Here is a 14897-nt window from a genome sequence, read left to right as displayed (position 1 = left end):
TTCTCTTTGACCTGGGTGCTCTGGAATTTGGCTACAATATTCCTAGAAGTTTTTCTTTGGGGATTTCTTTCAGGAGGTGATCGGTGGATTCTTTCAATATTTATTTTACCCTCTGGTTCTAGAATATCGGGGTAGTTTTCCTTGATAATTTCATGAAAGGTGATGTCTAGGCTCTTTTTTTGATCATGACTTTCAGGTAGTCCCATAATTTTTAAATTGTCTCTCCTGGATCTGTTTTCCAGGTCAGTTGTTTTTCCAGTGAAATATTTCACATTATCTTCCATTTTTTCATTCTTTTGGTTTTGTTTTGTGATTTCTTATTTTCTCATTAAGTCATTAGCTTTCATCTGCTCCTTTCTAATCTTTAAGGAATTATTTTCTTCAGTAAGCTTTTGGATCTCCTTCTCCATCTGGCCAATTCTGCTTTTTAGGGCATGCTTCTCATTGACTTTTTGGATTTTTTGCCATTTGGATTAGTCTGTTTTTAAGGTGTTATTATCTTCAGCATGTTCTGGGTCTCCTTTGGCAAGCACTTGACTTGTTTTTCATGATTTTCTTGCACTGCTCTCATTTCTCTTCCCAGTTTTTGCTCTTCTTCTCTTCCTTGGTTTTAGAATCCTTTTTAGCTCTTCCATGGCCTGAGACCAATTCACATTTTTCTTGGAGGCTTTGGATGGAGGAGCTTTGATGTTGTTGTCTTCTTCTGTTTGTATATTTTGGTTTTCCTTGTCATCAAAGTAAGGTTCTGTAGTCTGATTGTTTTTGCTTATTTCCCTAGCCATTTACTTGACTTTTGAGCTCTTTGTCAAGGTAGTACTCTGCTTCCAGTAGGGGTAGGGAGTGTACTGTCAGCTGCTGGATTCTCCCCACAATCTGTGAGCCTAGAACTCCAGAAACAGCCTCTGCCTATGCTCCTATAGTGGCTGCTGTGGGCTCCTCCACTACCCTGGGGCTGGGGCCAGACCCACTCCACTGTTTTTTTCCACTGAGCTTCCATTTGTCCCTGGTGTTTTGTGGTTGTAAAGTCTGGAAATTGCCACAGGTGCCAGAAATTCAGTGCCCCCAAGGCCTTTCCAGGTCCTGTCTATGCTGGCGTGGCCCACACTGAACTATGCTTTGCTCCCAGCCCAGCATGATATATGCTTCCTGTCGACTTTTCAGGCTGTCTAGAGATTTGCTTCTCTCCATTATTCTGTGTGTTCTGTAGCTCCAGAATTTGTTTAGCGTCATTTTTTACAGGTATTTGCCTGTGCTTGGTGGGGGATGGGCGGGGTTCAGCTGTAGTAAGTATCTGCTTCTACTCTGCCATCTTGACTCTGCCTCCTCAAAGGAGAAGTAGAGGAAAAAACTGGGAAAAGAAATGAGTGATGCAAGAAAATTATGAAGAGAGTCAACATCTTGGTAACAGAGGCACAAAAAAATGTACTGAAGAAAGTAGCACCTTTAAAAAATCGAATTGGCCAAATGACAAAAGAGGCACAGAAATTCATTGGAAGAGAACTCCTTAAAAAGTAGAATTGGCCAAATGGAAAAGGAGGCACAAAAGCTTTCTGAAAAAAATAATTTTTAAAAAATTAGAACCAGGCAGGTAGAAGCTATTCCACAAGACATTAAGAAACCATAAAATCAAATCAAAAGGCTAACAAAAATAGAAGAAGCTGTGAAAGTTATTATTGGGAAAACAACTGTCCTGGAAAATAGACTATGGAGAGATAACTAGGAATTATTGGATTACCTGAAAGCCATGATCCAAAAAAAAGAGCATTGATATCAGATTTCAAGAAATTATCAAGGAAAAGTACCCTGATATCTTAGAACCAGAGGGTTAAATAGGAATGGGGGAAAAAAATCATCTGATCATCTCCTAAAAGAGATCCCCAAATGAAAATTCCCAGTAATATTATAGCCAAATTCTAAACCTCCCAGGTAAAAGAGAAAATTTTGCAAAGAACCAGAGAGAAACTCTTCAGATTTCTTGGAGCCACAGTAAGGATCACATAAGATTTAGCAACTTTTACATTAAAGTATTGGAGGGCTTGTAATTTGATATTCTGGAGGGCAACGGAACTAGGATTACAACCTAAGAATCACCTTCCCAGCAAAACTGAGTATAATCCTTCAGGGAAAATAATGGTAATTTAATGAAATAGAGGACTTTGAAGCATCCCTGATGAAAAGATCAGAACTGAATAGAGAATTTGACTTTTAAATACAAGACTCAAAAGAAACATAACAAGGTAAACATGAAAGAGAAATCATAAGGCATTTAGTAAGATTAAACTGTTTATATGACTACATGGGAAAATGATGTGTATAATTCCTTAGAAGGTTATCATTGTATTAGGACAGTCAAAAGGAATGTGCATAGAGGGCATGGGTGTGAGTTGACTATGATGGGATGATGTAAAAAATAAAATGAAGGGGGTGAAAGAGGCATGCATTGGGAGAATGGGGATGGGAGAGGTACAAATGGATAAGTTATCTCATAAAAAAGACTTGAGAAAAAGCTTTTACAGTTGGAGGGGATTGACTCAGAGGAGAGCATAACATACACAAACATGTGGGTATAGAAAACTATCCTGCCATAAGATGTGGCGGGGGGTGGGGGGGGGTGGGTAGCACAATGCTGATAGAAGGATGGGAGAGGTGTTCAGAAGCAAGACAGACTTTTTAGGGGAGGGATAGGGTGAAAGGAGAGGGAAGAGGACAAGTGAGGGAAAAAATAGGATGGAAGGAAGTAAACAGTAATCATAACTGAGTGTGAATGGAATGAAGTCCATAAAATGGAAGAATGTAACAATGCGTTAAAAACCATAATTCAATACAATATGCATAAGGGACTGGACTGGGAGTAGCAGTTACCTCAGAGAAAGCAAAAGTAAAAACATCTAATTAAGAGATAAACTAGGAAGCGTACATTTTTCTAAACGGTACCATAGACAATGAAGTAATATTAGTTAATACTAAATACACACACACACACACACACACACACACACACACACACACACACACACGCCTAATGGTATAATATCCAAATTCTTAAAGGAAAAGTTAAATGAGTTGCAGGAGGAAATAGATAAGAAAACTGTATTAGTGGGGGAACTTAGCGTTCTCATTTTAGAGCAAGATAAATCTAACCATAAGATAAATAAGAAAGTTAAAGAGATAAGTAGAATTTTAGCAAAGTTAGATATGATAGACCTCTGGAGAAAACTGAATGAAAAGAAAATGGAATATTCCTTTTTCTCAGCTGTACATGGCACCTTCACAAAAATTGACCATATATTAGGACTTAAAATCCTCACAAACAAATGCAGAAAAGCATCATTTCTCAAAAATATAGAGAATTGAGTCACATTTCTAAGAAAATACAAATCATTCCCCAATTCATAAATTAGTCAGTGGATACAAACAGGCAATTTTCAGGAGAAGAAACCAAGGTTCTCTGTAGTCATATGAAAAAATTCTCTAAATAGCAATAGAACTGCAAATCTAAACAAGTCTCATGTACCACTTCATGCTCTCAGTTTGGCTAATATGACTGAAAGGGAAAAATATTGGAGGGGACGTGGAAAAATGTGGATACTAATGTCCTTTTGGTTGAGTTGTCAAGTAATCCAACCATCCTGGAGAGCAAGTTAGAATTATGCCCAAAGGACTATGAAAGTGTTCGTGCCTGTTGACCTAGTATAGACCCACTACTAGGTCTGTATCCCAAAGAGGTTTTTAAAAAGGAAAAGGACCTCTCTATACAAAAGTATTTATACCACCTCTTCTGGTGATAAAGAATTGGAAATTGATGGGATGCACATGAATTGGAGAATATCTGACAGGTTGGTATATGATTGTGATGGAAAACGATATATTATAAAGAATGACAAAGAGGATGGCTTCGTGAAAATCTAAAACTTAAATGATGCAAAGAGAAATGAGTAGAAGCAGGAGAATATTGTACACAGTAACAGCAACGTTGTGTGACGGTCAGCTGTGAGTGATTTTTAGCAATAAGTCCAAGACAATCCAAGAAAATTCTGAAGGACATAAAATGCTCCAGAAAAAGAATTGATGAAATCTCAATGCAGATCAAAGGATACCAAAAAAAAAGACAACTTTATTTTTGGGTTTTTTTCTTGGTCCTTTTTTTTAGAACATGATTAATATGGAAATAAGTTTTGCATGACTCCACATGTATAATCTGTCAGTATTTGCTTTCCTTTTCAGGGAGGGGAAGGAGAGAGAGTTCGGAACTCAATAAAAATGACAATTTAAAATTGTTATTACATGTAATTGGCAAAAAATTTTAAAGATTTCATTATAATTTTTTATTTAAATTATATAATCACATATATACACAACTTGTATATTTGTATATAAAATTATATATTCCTGATATATGATATATAAATGATATTATAATATAAATATCAAATTATTTATTATTTTTTTTCCCTTAAGATTATACTTAAACCCAATGACATTGGCTAATTTGGGGGGAGGAGCTAGTTTGTCTAATGTTTTTGTGACTGAGGATATTGCCTAATTTTTCACTGGCCCTTGAGCAATCTGATTTACATATTTGATGCTAGTTGGTTCTTTCTTTAACTGATCATTTTGAATTGCTTTGAAAATTGACACTTTAGAACTTAGGAAACTGGGAAACTGATATATTAGTGGTGGAATTGTGAACTGATTCAACCATTCTGGAGAGCACATTGGAACTATGCCAAAGAGTTATAAAATCTTATCTCAGCAATACCACTACTAAGTCCTGTACCTGAAAGAAAACAAAGACACATGTACAAAAATATTTATAGAAGCTCTTTTTGTGGTGGTAAGGAATTGGAAATTGAGGGGGATGCATATGAATTGGGGATGTGATTGATTGTGAATGGAATATTGTTTGATAGAAGAAATGCTGAAGAGGATGGTTTTATAAAAACCTGGAAAGACTTAAATGAACTGATAGAAAGTTAAGTGAGCAGAATGAGAACATTGTACACAGTAACTGCAACATGGTAATGATAATCAGTTATAAAAGATTTAGCTACAATGTTTATCCACTAAATTCCAGGGAATTCGTGATCAAAAATGCTATCCATATTCAGAAAGAGAACTGATTAATAACTCTGAGTGCAGGTTAAAGCTTATTTTTTTATACCTTTTGTGCAACACGGCTAATATGGAAATGTTTTACACGACTTTACATGTCTGAGGTATCACATAGCTTGCCTTCTCAGTGGGGATTCTAGAGGAGAAATGCATTTAAAAAAATAAAAATGTAATTGGGAAATGTTTAACTTTTACAACAAATAAAAGTATACCAAAGAAATTGGCCCTTTTGTATGGATTTCTGAAACTTTTAAAAATTGTAATTGAGTTGTGGTTTAATTTTTATCCCCTAGACCTCAGGATCATCCAGTTCAGCAAACAAACACCACTGGAAGTAATTCTACCACATCAGCATCTCCCAGTAGTAACTCCACACCAGTTTCTACAAATAGTAACCCTTTTGGTTTAGGTAAGATTTTTTTTTTTAAGTAAACTTTAGTAGGGGAAAGGGAAAAAAAATATTGGCAAATTTCTAGGTGTTTTACTACAAAAAATACTTTCATCTGTAATTAGATGTTTTGAAAGGGGGAAATGTTTTAAAATATGGAAGACCCCTGTTGTGATATTAATGTTAAAAAGGGCAAGGACAAATGTGTACCTTCAAAATAAGCTTTCTTTATCAAAGTTATAGAATTAAAAGAGATAGAATGTTTTCTATCTTGACCTACATATTTTATCCATGGAAGTTTAAGTGTTAAATAGACTTGTTGAAAATTCTTTTTGGTATAGTTAATGCTATTCATAATTTATATTTATGTATGCACATATCAAAGTTTCTATATGGGTACCTATGCATATCTATAGATCTAGAGATTTTTGAGAGTTGGCAAGTGAGTTTTTATTTTGAATCTATGATTTCATCAGTGTGCATTATTCCTTTAAAAACTCCTTTCAATTTCTTTAAAAAAAAAAAAAAAGGGGGTTGAGGTGGTGATCTACAAGACCCTTTTCCTTTTCAACTCAAAAGTGACTTGGAAACTCCTTTTATTTTGGGTCACTGATGGAATTACAGTATAAGGGATGAGTTTTAAATATATTTAGGTTCTGAATATCTAGTCAATACTTGATTTCATTTACACTATTAGAAAGGTATTGTATATTGCTTTTTGGTATTTTATCCAGTGCCTGTATACATTATCTGGCAGGTAGTGGTAATAGGTAAATGCTTAGCTGATTGATGACTTGAATGATTAGAATTAATCAAAATCATGGGTCCCCTGTGGTTTATTTCCTTGTTATATTCTGCCAAGAAGAAATTTAGTATAGTAGCCTCCTAAATCACAAAATTCTCAGGTTAATCTTAGGAATGGTACGTGATGAATAATATTCAAAACCTTACTTTCACGTAGAAAAGCCCTGTACCATCTGTTTTATTTTGTTTGGATTATTTGAGAATTTTTGAACATTTTCAAAAAAAAAAAAAAAAAGACCTTTTATGGATGACACTGTTCCGCTCACCAGCCCTTTGGAATGTAAAGGATTCCATGTAGTCTCTTTGGTAACTACTTAGGAAAATTAATTATCTGTAATAATTCTGCCTTCTTCTTAATAAGTTTCATTTGTTGTAGGCAGAGTTTATTAGCATATTTATTTCAAATGCTCAGCAAATTCCTGTTGTATCGGGGATGGCAGCTGTTACATTGCTATTTGTTTTTCATGCTTATACTTCCTTTCTTCTTTGGATGAGTGCTTTGGAGAATAAAGATTCAGTTTTCTGGCTGTCTTCACTATTTATACTTAAATATTAGATGAATCCATTATTTGATAGAAATCACATAAACTTAAGATAAAAGAATTTTTTCTTCTTTGCTTTCTAAAAGGAATTCCTTTTGATTGTGTAAAGTACAATGCAGAATTATAATATAGCCTTAAATAGCTGTCGGGTAATAGTTTTGAAACTGACTTTGTAAATTTAGTGTTTTTGAGGATGACTGTGTTATACATCTCACATTCTGGGCTAAGTACAGAAAATAATTTAGTATCTTTTGTGCAATTTATTCAGCAGTTTTGACCAAACCAGTACTCTGTAGCAAACCAATGAAAAAAGTACATTTCCTTTAGAGGGCCTATAAAATACATTAGATCTTAGTATTTGGAGACCAGAAGAAAAAATTAAATATGAAAAAGAAATGACTTTAAAGATCAGGCTACAGTTAACTGATTGTGTATTTATTCCCTCCTCTGTTTGTTCTTAGGTGGCCTTGGAGGTCTTGCAGGTCTGAGTAGCTTGGGCTTGAATACATCCAACTTCTCTGAACTACAAAGTCAAATGCAGCGGCAGCTCATGTCCAACCCAGAAATGATGGTCCAGATTATGGAAAATCCCTTTGTTCAGAGCATGCTTTCAAATCCCGATCTGATGAGACAGTTAATTATGGCCAATCCTCAAATGCAGCAGTTAATACAACGAAATCCAGAGATTAGTCACATGATTAATAATCCAGATATAATGAGACAAGTATGTTGAAAATTCTTTTTGGTACAGTTAATACTGAGTGTGTGTATGTATATGAGTACTTTTGTATATATCTGTATGTCTGGACATTTCTTATTTGTTTATAGATAGATGGTGTTGGCAGGTGAGTTTTGTTATGATTTCCTTAGCATGCATTATTCCTTTTTCTGCAAACTCCTTCTACCAAGGTAGGTCTACAACTTGTCTATAACTTAAAGTCTCGGTTTCTAGGGGATACTAAAAGGTTAAGTGACTAGCTGGTGGTTATACAACATTTAAGCATTATGGCATCCAAGTGTCACATTGTATGTGAATTATCTCTTGTATCTAATACTAAAGTTAAAATCTGAGTGACTTTTTAAACTTGATCTGTATGTGGTATAGTCATATATTATAATTTGTTTCCATTTAATATTCCAAGCTGTTATTAGTTAGTACAATAGTATCATAAAGTGATGCATTTGTCATTGATATAAAACTATTTATTTTTCAAGTATGGGCTTAATGTGAATTGTTTAGAGTAAGACACTGATGAAAAAAATGAGATTTTTTCAACCATAATGGACTGAAAAGCCTGTTAAATAACCTGTGAAAATTGTTAGAAATAAAATAGTTTTTGTGTACCTCAGTGGAGTATTTAATGAGTTGGAACATTCTTTTTCTTGAAGACCCTAGAACTTGCAAGAAACCCAGCAATGATGCAGGAAATGATGAGAAATCAAGACAGAGCCTTGAGTAATCTTGAAAGTATACCAGGTGGATACAATGCTTTGAGGCGTATGTATACCGATATTCAGGAACCAATGTTGAATGCAGCACAAGAACAGGTGAGAAACAGATTTCTCAAATTTCATAAACTTAGGTACTTAGGATTTCATATATTGTGTGACTGAGTTTTACTTCATTATAAAGTTGTTGTATGCAGTTACTTGATATAGCAGTTACAGCACAGGTTTAGCAATTGGCTTAAACTTAACGATCCTTGTATTTTTTTTCCCCTTGTTCTTGCTACAGTTTGGTGGTAACCCATTTGCTTCATTGGTGAGCAATTCACCCTCTGGTGAAGGAAGCCAGCCTTCCCGTACAGAGAATAGAGATCCTTTACCTAACCCATGGGCTCCACAGTCTGGTACCCAGAGTTCAACAACCAGCAGTAACACCACCAGCAGTGTTGGTGGCACTGGTAGCAATGTTAGCAGTAGCACTACTAGCTCTACTGGACAGAGTAATACTATGCCAAATTTGGGACCTGGAGTGGGAGGTAAGTTCAACATGAGCTTGTATTTTTTACCTTTCAATTTTAACTATCCAATGGTGCAAAGATTTTTCTATTTTTTTCCTTTATACTATTTCCCTTGTATTTAATTTAATTTTAATTTTCTTCATTTTGAAAACTCAGGTTGTAAAACCAAATGGTAGTTATATAAGTACACAGAGTTATGGTTAAGTTCTTTCATTGTCACAGTGGTGCAATCTAATGAACGCAGAAACTTTGACACATTATCACATCCTTGTATCATTACTGTGATATAAAGGAAAACATGCTGTACTCGGTTCTGTATGGAGAGCCTGAAAATGAAAGAAGTGACAGAATTTATGGTAGAGTTGTTAGAACCCTTAGCTTCTGACCTTGTCAGCTTACTCATTTTAGACTTCTGCTTCCTGTAGAAGATGAGATAATTCTTTGCATTTTCCTAGAAATTTTTAAATCTCACTCAACTAAATAGGAAGGTGGTTTATTTTTATTCAGTATTTTATATTATCTAGCTTTATAAGCTATATTAATTTAGGATTAGTATCTAGAATTTACTGTGAGAATTGAGCAGAAAGGAGAGTATGGAGTATGCCTTTGTAGATTCAATTCTGTGTGAATGAAGAGTTTAAATTCTGAAGGACAGCATGCCCTAAAACATTTATATGTTTCCCAGCAAGGAAGGAAATGGAGGAGGTACAAAAAGTGCAGTCCTAAAAATTTTAGTTGTTAGGTTAGTGCTGGCAATCATTGAGTTGACAAGCATTTATAAGAATCTGCTATAGAGAGAGAGAGAGACAAGAGAGAGAATGGTGTCCCAATTGGATAGGGATTTGGCCTTGTAGGGAGGAATACCTGGTTTCAGATCTCACTGAAAATATAAGATCATACAGCTAGAATGAGGGAAGGACCTTTAGAATCCATAGTCTTATCCACTCATTTGATGGAGGAAGAAATTGAAACTCAAGAAAATTAGCTGAGTTTTGCCCATAGGAGTCAGAGATCGGTTTTAAACTTTAAATTAGACCTTTGACTCCAGAATTAGTTATTCTTATCTATACTGTGCTGCCTCCTTAATGACTATGTGACTTTGGGGAAGTCATTTAATTTCTTAATATTGCAGGGATTTCCCTAACACTTCAACTTGTAGAACAGTTGATGGCATTAGTAGAATTGTCCCCATTGGGAATTCCCTGTACCAGGGAAGTCACATTCTAGACAGAAAGCAAACAAAAACACACTGTTATGTATAAAGCACTGTGTTAGGGACGGAGTTGTATTTGTTATCTAAGATAGAGGCATGGTCCATGCTTTAAAGGAGTTTTAAGAGAATAAGGCTTAGACATAACTTCAATTTGAAATTGAATGTGATCATACTTTCAAGGTTCACCACCTTCATTTTATAGAATTTTGTCTGTATAAATGACTGAACGATAAAGCATTGATTAAGCACTTAATAAGTTCAAAGCACAATGTTAAACAAGGTGATACAAATATAAAAATAAGGCTGTCCTTGCTGTCAAGAGAGTGCATGTTCTAAGGGGAAGACAGCACATAGTAGGTTTTAGCTGTGTAGGCCAAATGTAAAGGTCCGTCCTGTAGTCCTTTGTAGTGGCAAAGCAGATGTTAACGCTTCCTTTAAAATGTTATTTCCACCAACAAAATCATCATAGTTTATGATATTGAGCCATTTGAAAGTACCATGTATTTCAGAATATAGTGTTAGTATTTGAGTTACCATCTGACATACTGCACCTTTTAATACAGGAATTATTTCTTTGCCATTCTTACCTTTTTACTGACATTATAGTGCCCCTGAATTTTATGTAATGAGATGGTTGCTATTTAAAGAAATAGTCATAGGATCACATCTTTCGATCTTTTGAGTCTGACTTTTTATCACAAATGAGCAAACTGAGCTAAGTGATTAAAAGTGACTTGACTCCAAGTCCTCTGATTCTCCAAAGTCAGTAGTTCTCCCTGCCTCCCCCACATATACTTCATAACTTCTCCTTCGTGATGATTGCTATATACTTTTTCAGTATCTACATCACACATTTATTATTCACATATATTATATATGAAAAATGTTTTATTGTGCAATAGTTAAACTTTACATATTTGGACAGTTATAATTGCTTTAGAATTTGGTGGATTTCCCTTAGGAAAATACCACATGATTTATTTATTTTACTTTAAGCTGGTATGTTCAACACACCAGGAATGCAGAGCTTATTACAACAGATAACTGAAAATCCACAACTTATGCAGAACATGTTATCTGCACCCTACATGAGGAGCATGATGCAGTCACTAAGCCAGAATCCTGATCTTGCTGCACAGGTATGTTGTAGATGTTCGATGCTGTGAGATTTGATTATGTGTAGTCATTTGTATTACAGATATGACAGGTATGAGGCATAGCTATGTGGGGGCATATTGTTAAATGTATCTGTTTACCTTCCAACAAATAGTTTATGTATGATTAAAGCAGTAAAATCCTTTTTGAAATGAGACTGTGGGTTCTGCTAATGCTTTGAATTAGCAATATACTGTGTTTGGAAGGAATACACACCGAATGGTGAAATTTATTTTGTGATTGTTATTTAATCAAGGTTATTGAATTTGAAATTCTGCTATATATCAAGTTATTTAGATGAATCATCTTCTAAATTGGTAATTAAGAATAGTAGAAATGTAGCCTAAATTTGTCTTTCTTAGCCTGGCAAAGAAAAAGTTAGTAGGAATTCTTTAATTGAATTACTCCTAATCTTCACAAATATGACCCTAAGGCTTTTACCCATAGGTACTTGTTTTACCCAATTTTAGTAACTCCTTTTGGTTTCTAAAGAGACAAACAACTGAGTAAAGTGGAACAGGAATGAGAGACTGCATACATCCGTGTATGGAATTTACATATGTAGTGAATCTGTGAGGATTTAGATACTTTAAGATTTCCTGATCCGTTTCTTTTTATTCTTATCCCTAAATATGTCCCATTTCCCTCCTCCCCCTTGCCCCTATTTTCTTTAATCAAAGACCATACCAATTAAAGACTGGACCACCAAAAGTCTCAAGCAGAATTTTTTAAAGATTTTTTTTTTATCTGAGAGATTTAGCATCTTCTGTTTATCTACATTTTCCTCTGTTCAGTTGTAAGGGTAACTTTGAAAGAATTCTTAATAGAATTTCTGTAAAACCTTCATCTTTGCATATCAAGCATTTATTTTAAAAATGGTTGTTTCATTAGAGAAAAAGTTGCCAAATGAAAGTGACTAAAATCATGCTTATAGCTTGGTTGTAGTCATTTTTGACAAAGGAGTTAAACTAGAATGTTGAAGTTTTATAGATGGGAGATGAAATTTTTTATCTGTGTATACTGTGTAGAGCACTTCTGTCTTTGTGATTCTGAAATCATGCCAGTTAAAGTGTTGGAAAAATATTGTGACATTTTAACATGGACTTTAGACTATGTAAAACCTAACATTTAATATACGGCCAAACTTATTTCTGTTCTGAAGCCAGTAAGGTGTCAAGGAAAACAAAATGAAAACAAGTCTTTTCATCTTAAGTTATTTAGTGACTTTTAGTCTTACAGTAACAACAGTATTCTCTCTTTGTACCTGTTCTTAACCAGTAAGGGAGACTTCTTTGTCCATTAATTGTTTTGAGTTCTAGTAAGTTAGTATTTTGTTTAAATTATTAGTGTTACAGAAAATCAGATGTACTTTTGTCGAGTAGTTTAAATAGATTGATAAAACAGTTTTTCAGCTTGGATGTAATTTAAATATACGCCATATAAAACATCCTGAAATGTAAGTGGGAGGAAAATCTCATCAATTTAACATTAAGTAGAATTGAACAGTAAGTTAGTAAGTTACAAATGTCAAAGAATAAAGTTGTAACCATAAGTGAAGCACTTGATCAGTGGGTGCTATAATTTTGTTTTTGTTGAAGGGAGTGGGAAAGTATTGGTAAGGCTTTGTTGGCTTTGATTCTAAACATCTCTAGACAGACGCTTTATAACAGATGCTCACGACACGTCCACTGAGCATATATAAGGTAGTGTATTCTCTTTAGTTTTGTGGTAGCAGCAAAGAGAGAGAGAGGTCCTGAACTAGAAGACGACAAGTGAATTAACTGTTTAGGAGTTGTTGCTGTCGGCATTGTTTTAAGCGCTATTGCAGAGGTCACTGGAAAGGTTACTGAACTTGACAGAGACAGAGACAGGATTAGGGTTCAGACTTGGCCTTTGTGGGTTGTTCCCAGGGTTGACCTGGGGCAAGTCACGTAACCTCTGACTTAGTTTCTTTATCTGTGAAACAAAGGGGTTGGACTAGATGACCTTTATATCTTTGTCAGTCTTAGATCTGTAATTTTACTTTTTTGGCAAGGATCACGACTTATTTTCCCCAGAGGGTAGGACCTCAGCAAATGCTTATTGGTTGACTTTAAAACCAACTTTGAAACTTTTCCAATAAAGAAGTGATAGAAGATGGAAGATTTCTCATAGCTTTACATGTCTACTAGTTCTTAGTTGCATGTCCATGTATGTTAGTTGCCTGAAAATTATAGCAGTGTTGTATTTCTCGTCTTGATAGCAAGGCCTGTTCCAAATAAAAAGTAAAGGAATTTGAGCCTTTTCCTGGAGGACCTGTTGCTAGCATTGGCTGATTTAACTTAGTGGCTAGATTTTCTCTTGGCATTTATCAGGGTTATCTTCTAGATTTAATTGCAGCCCTTTTTAAACAACCTAATACAAATAGTGGTCCCAAAGAAAGCTCCAAGGAATTGCCTGAAGGCAGTACTGTTTTCATTTTTTAAAAAAGCCATAATTGAGAGAAAACGCTGCCATAATTAAGGGATTGAATTTGTGGAAGCTGTTGTCATGCACAGATTCAACCTTCTTTCTAAACCCCAGCACAGGCTTTGGGGGAGTATATTATACTGAACAAGGTGCATTACTGCTTACAAATATTTCTAGTTAAAATTGTTTTGCACACTTGCCCCATAGATGATGCTGAATAATCCCCTATTTGCTGGAAATCCTCAGCTTCAAGAACAAATGAGACAACAGCTCCCAACTTTTCTCCAACAAGTGAGTAAGCTTAGCTGTCTGCAATAACTCTCTCAAAAATGATTTTCTGAAAAAAGTTCATTATAACTATGGTCATTGTTCTTGTCTGGCAGATAGCAAAATATTCAGTATAAAATTTGATCATTGCTGTCAGTCCACATATGATTTAGCTTAGTGTACATTTGAACCATTTCTCATTGCTGCAAACAGGTCTCAGCTTAATTTTCTTAATATTTAAGCTCTGAAGAGATGGTAGTAGATTGTTTTTGAGTACCTGGCATGCTGGAGGCTTCACTAATATCATAAAATCATTTCACTTTATTACTTTCCTAACCCTTCAGCATACTCTTCTAACTTTAAAGTTATTAGCAATTAATTAACAAATCTGTCTGGTGTAATAGAAAATTCTTCTCAGTGATTTGTCATTTTTTCCAATATGTAATGCCTACGTGATAAAGATGTGTATTTTCTCATAAACTTGGAATTAATCAGATGAAAGTTATTTTTGTAGTTCATATCTCCTCACCAGAAGTTTGAATCTCTTTTTTGGCTACGATAACTTGCAAAGACTGCCAGTTAGGGCAGAGAGGGCTATTGTAGTTTGTATTTATGGAGGGAACAATACCACACTGATTCCTTCTTGGAATTCATAGAGTTGATGATCAATATTTTAAAGTACTGTATTTGTCTGAACTTAGACTGCTGTTTTCCAAGTTTGACACATAAACCCATAATGCGGATCAATGTTATTTTCCAGTATATGGCTGTATACTTTTTTTCTCTTTTCAGTGAGATTTCTTTTTATAGGTGCAGTCTATTAAGGGACAGATAGTACTTTGACCAACATGGCAAATTTTTTAACTGATTGCCAAAATGTTTTTAATGACAAGTGGAGCAATTATACTAGCTTGTTGGCTATTGTGTTTTAATCTGCTTTGAAAATTAGTATTTGGGGGACATTTTTGATTTAATATTTCCATAGAATGTAGGTGTAAGAAGTA

The 14897-nt window shown here is 34.8% G+C and overlaps 1 protein-coding gene across 4 annotated transcripts in view; it reads left to right on the top strand.

Moving 5' to 3' along the window:
- Positions 1–14897, top strand: part of UBQLN1 (ubiquilin 1) — a 60324-nt gene that overhangs the window by 39837 nt on the left and 5590 nt on the right. For 2 of the 4 annotated variants that reach the window (XM_072605351.1, XM_072605345.1), the window contains exons 3-8: positions 5406–5521; positions 7308–7570; positions 8236–8394; positions 8582–8828; positions 11020–11162; positions 13834–13917. In XM_072605351.1, coding sequence (XP_072461452.1) covers positions 5406–5521; positions 7308–7570; positions 8236–8394; positions 8582–8828; positions 11020–11162; positions 13834–13917 — 1012 coding nt within the window. The remainder of the gene's footprint in view (positions 1–5405; positions 5522–7307; positions 7571–8235; positions 8395–8581; positions 8829–11019; positions 11163–13833; positions 13918–14897) is intronic. The other 2 variants (XM_072605367.1, XM_072605361.1) reach the window with 1 other exon arrangement.

The sequence above is a fragment of the Notamacropus eugenii genome, chromosome 1 (genome assembly GCF_028372415.1).
Source record: "Notamacropus eugenii isolate mMacEug1 chromosome 1, mMacEug1.pri_v2, whole genome shotgun sequence".
Lineage (NCBI taxonomy): Eukaryota > Metazoa > Chordata > Mammalia > Diprotodontia > Macropodidae > Notamacropus > Notamacropus eugenii.
This window is presented reverse-complemented; position numbering and strand designations above follow the sequence as displayed.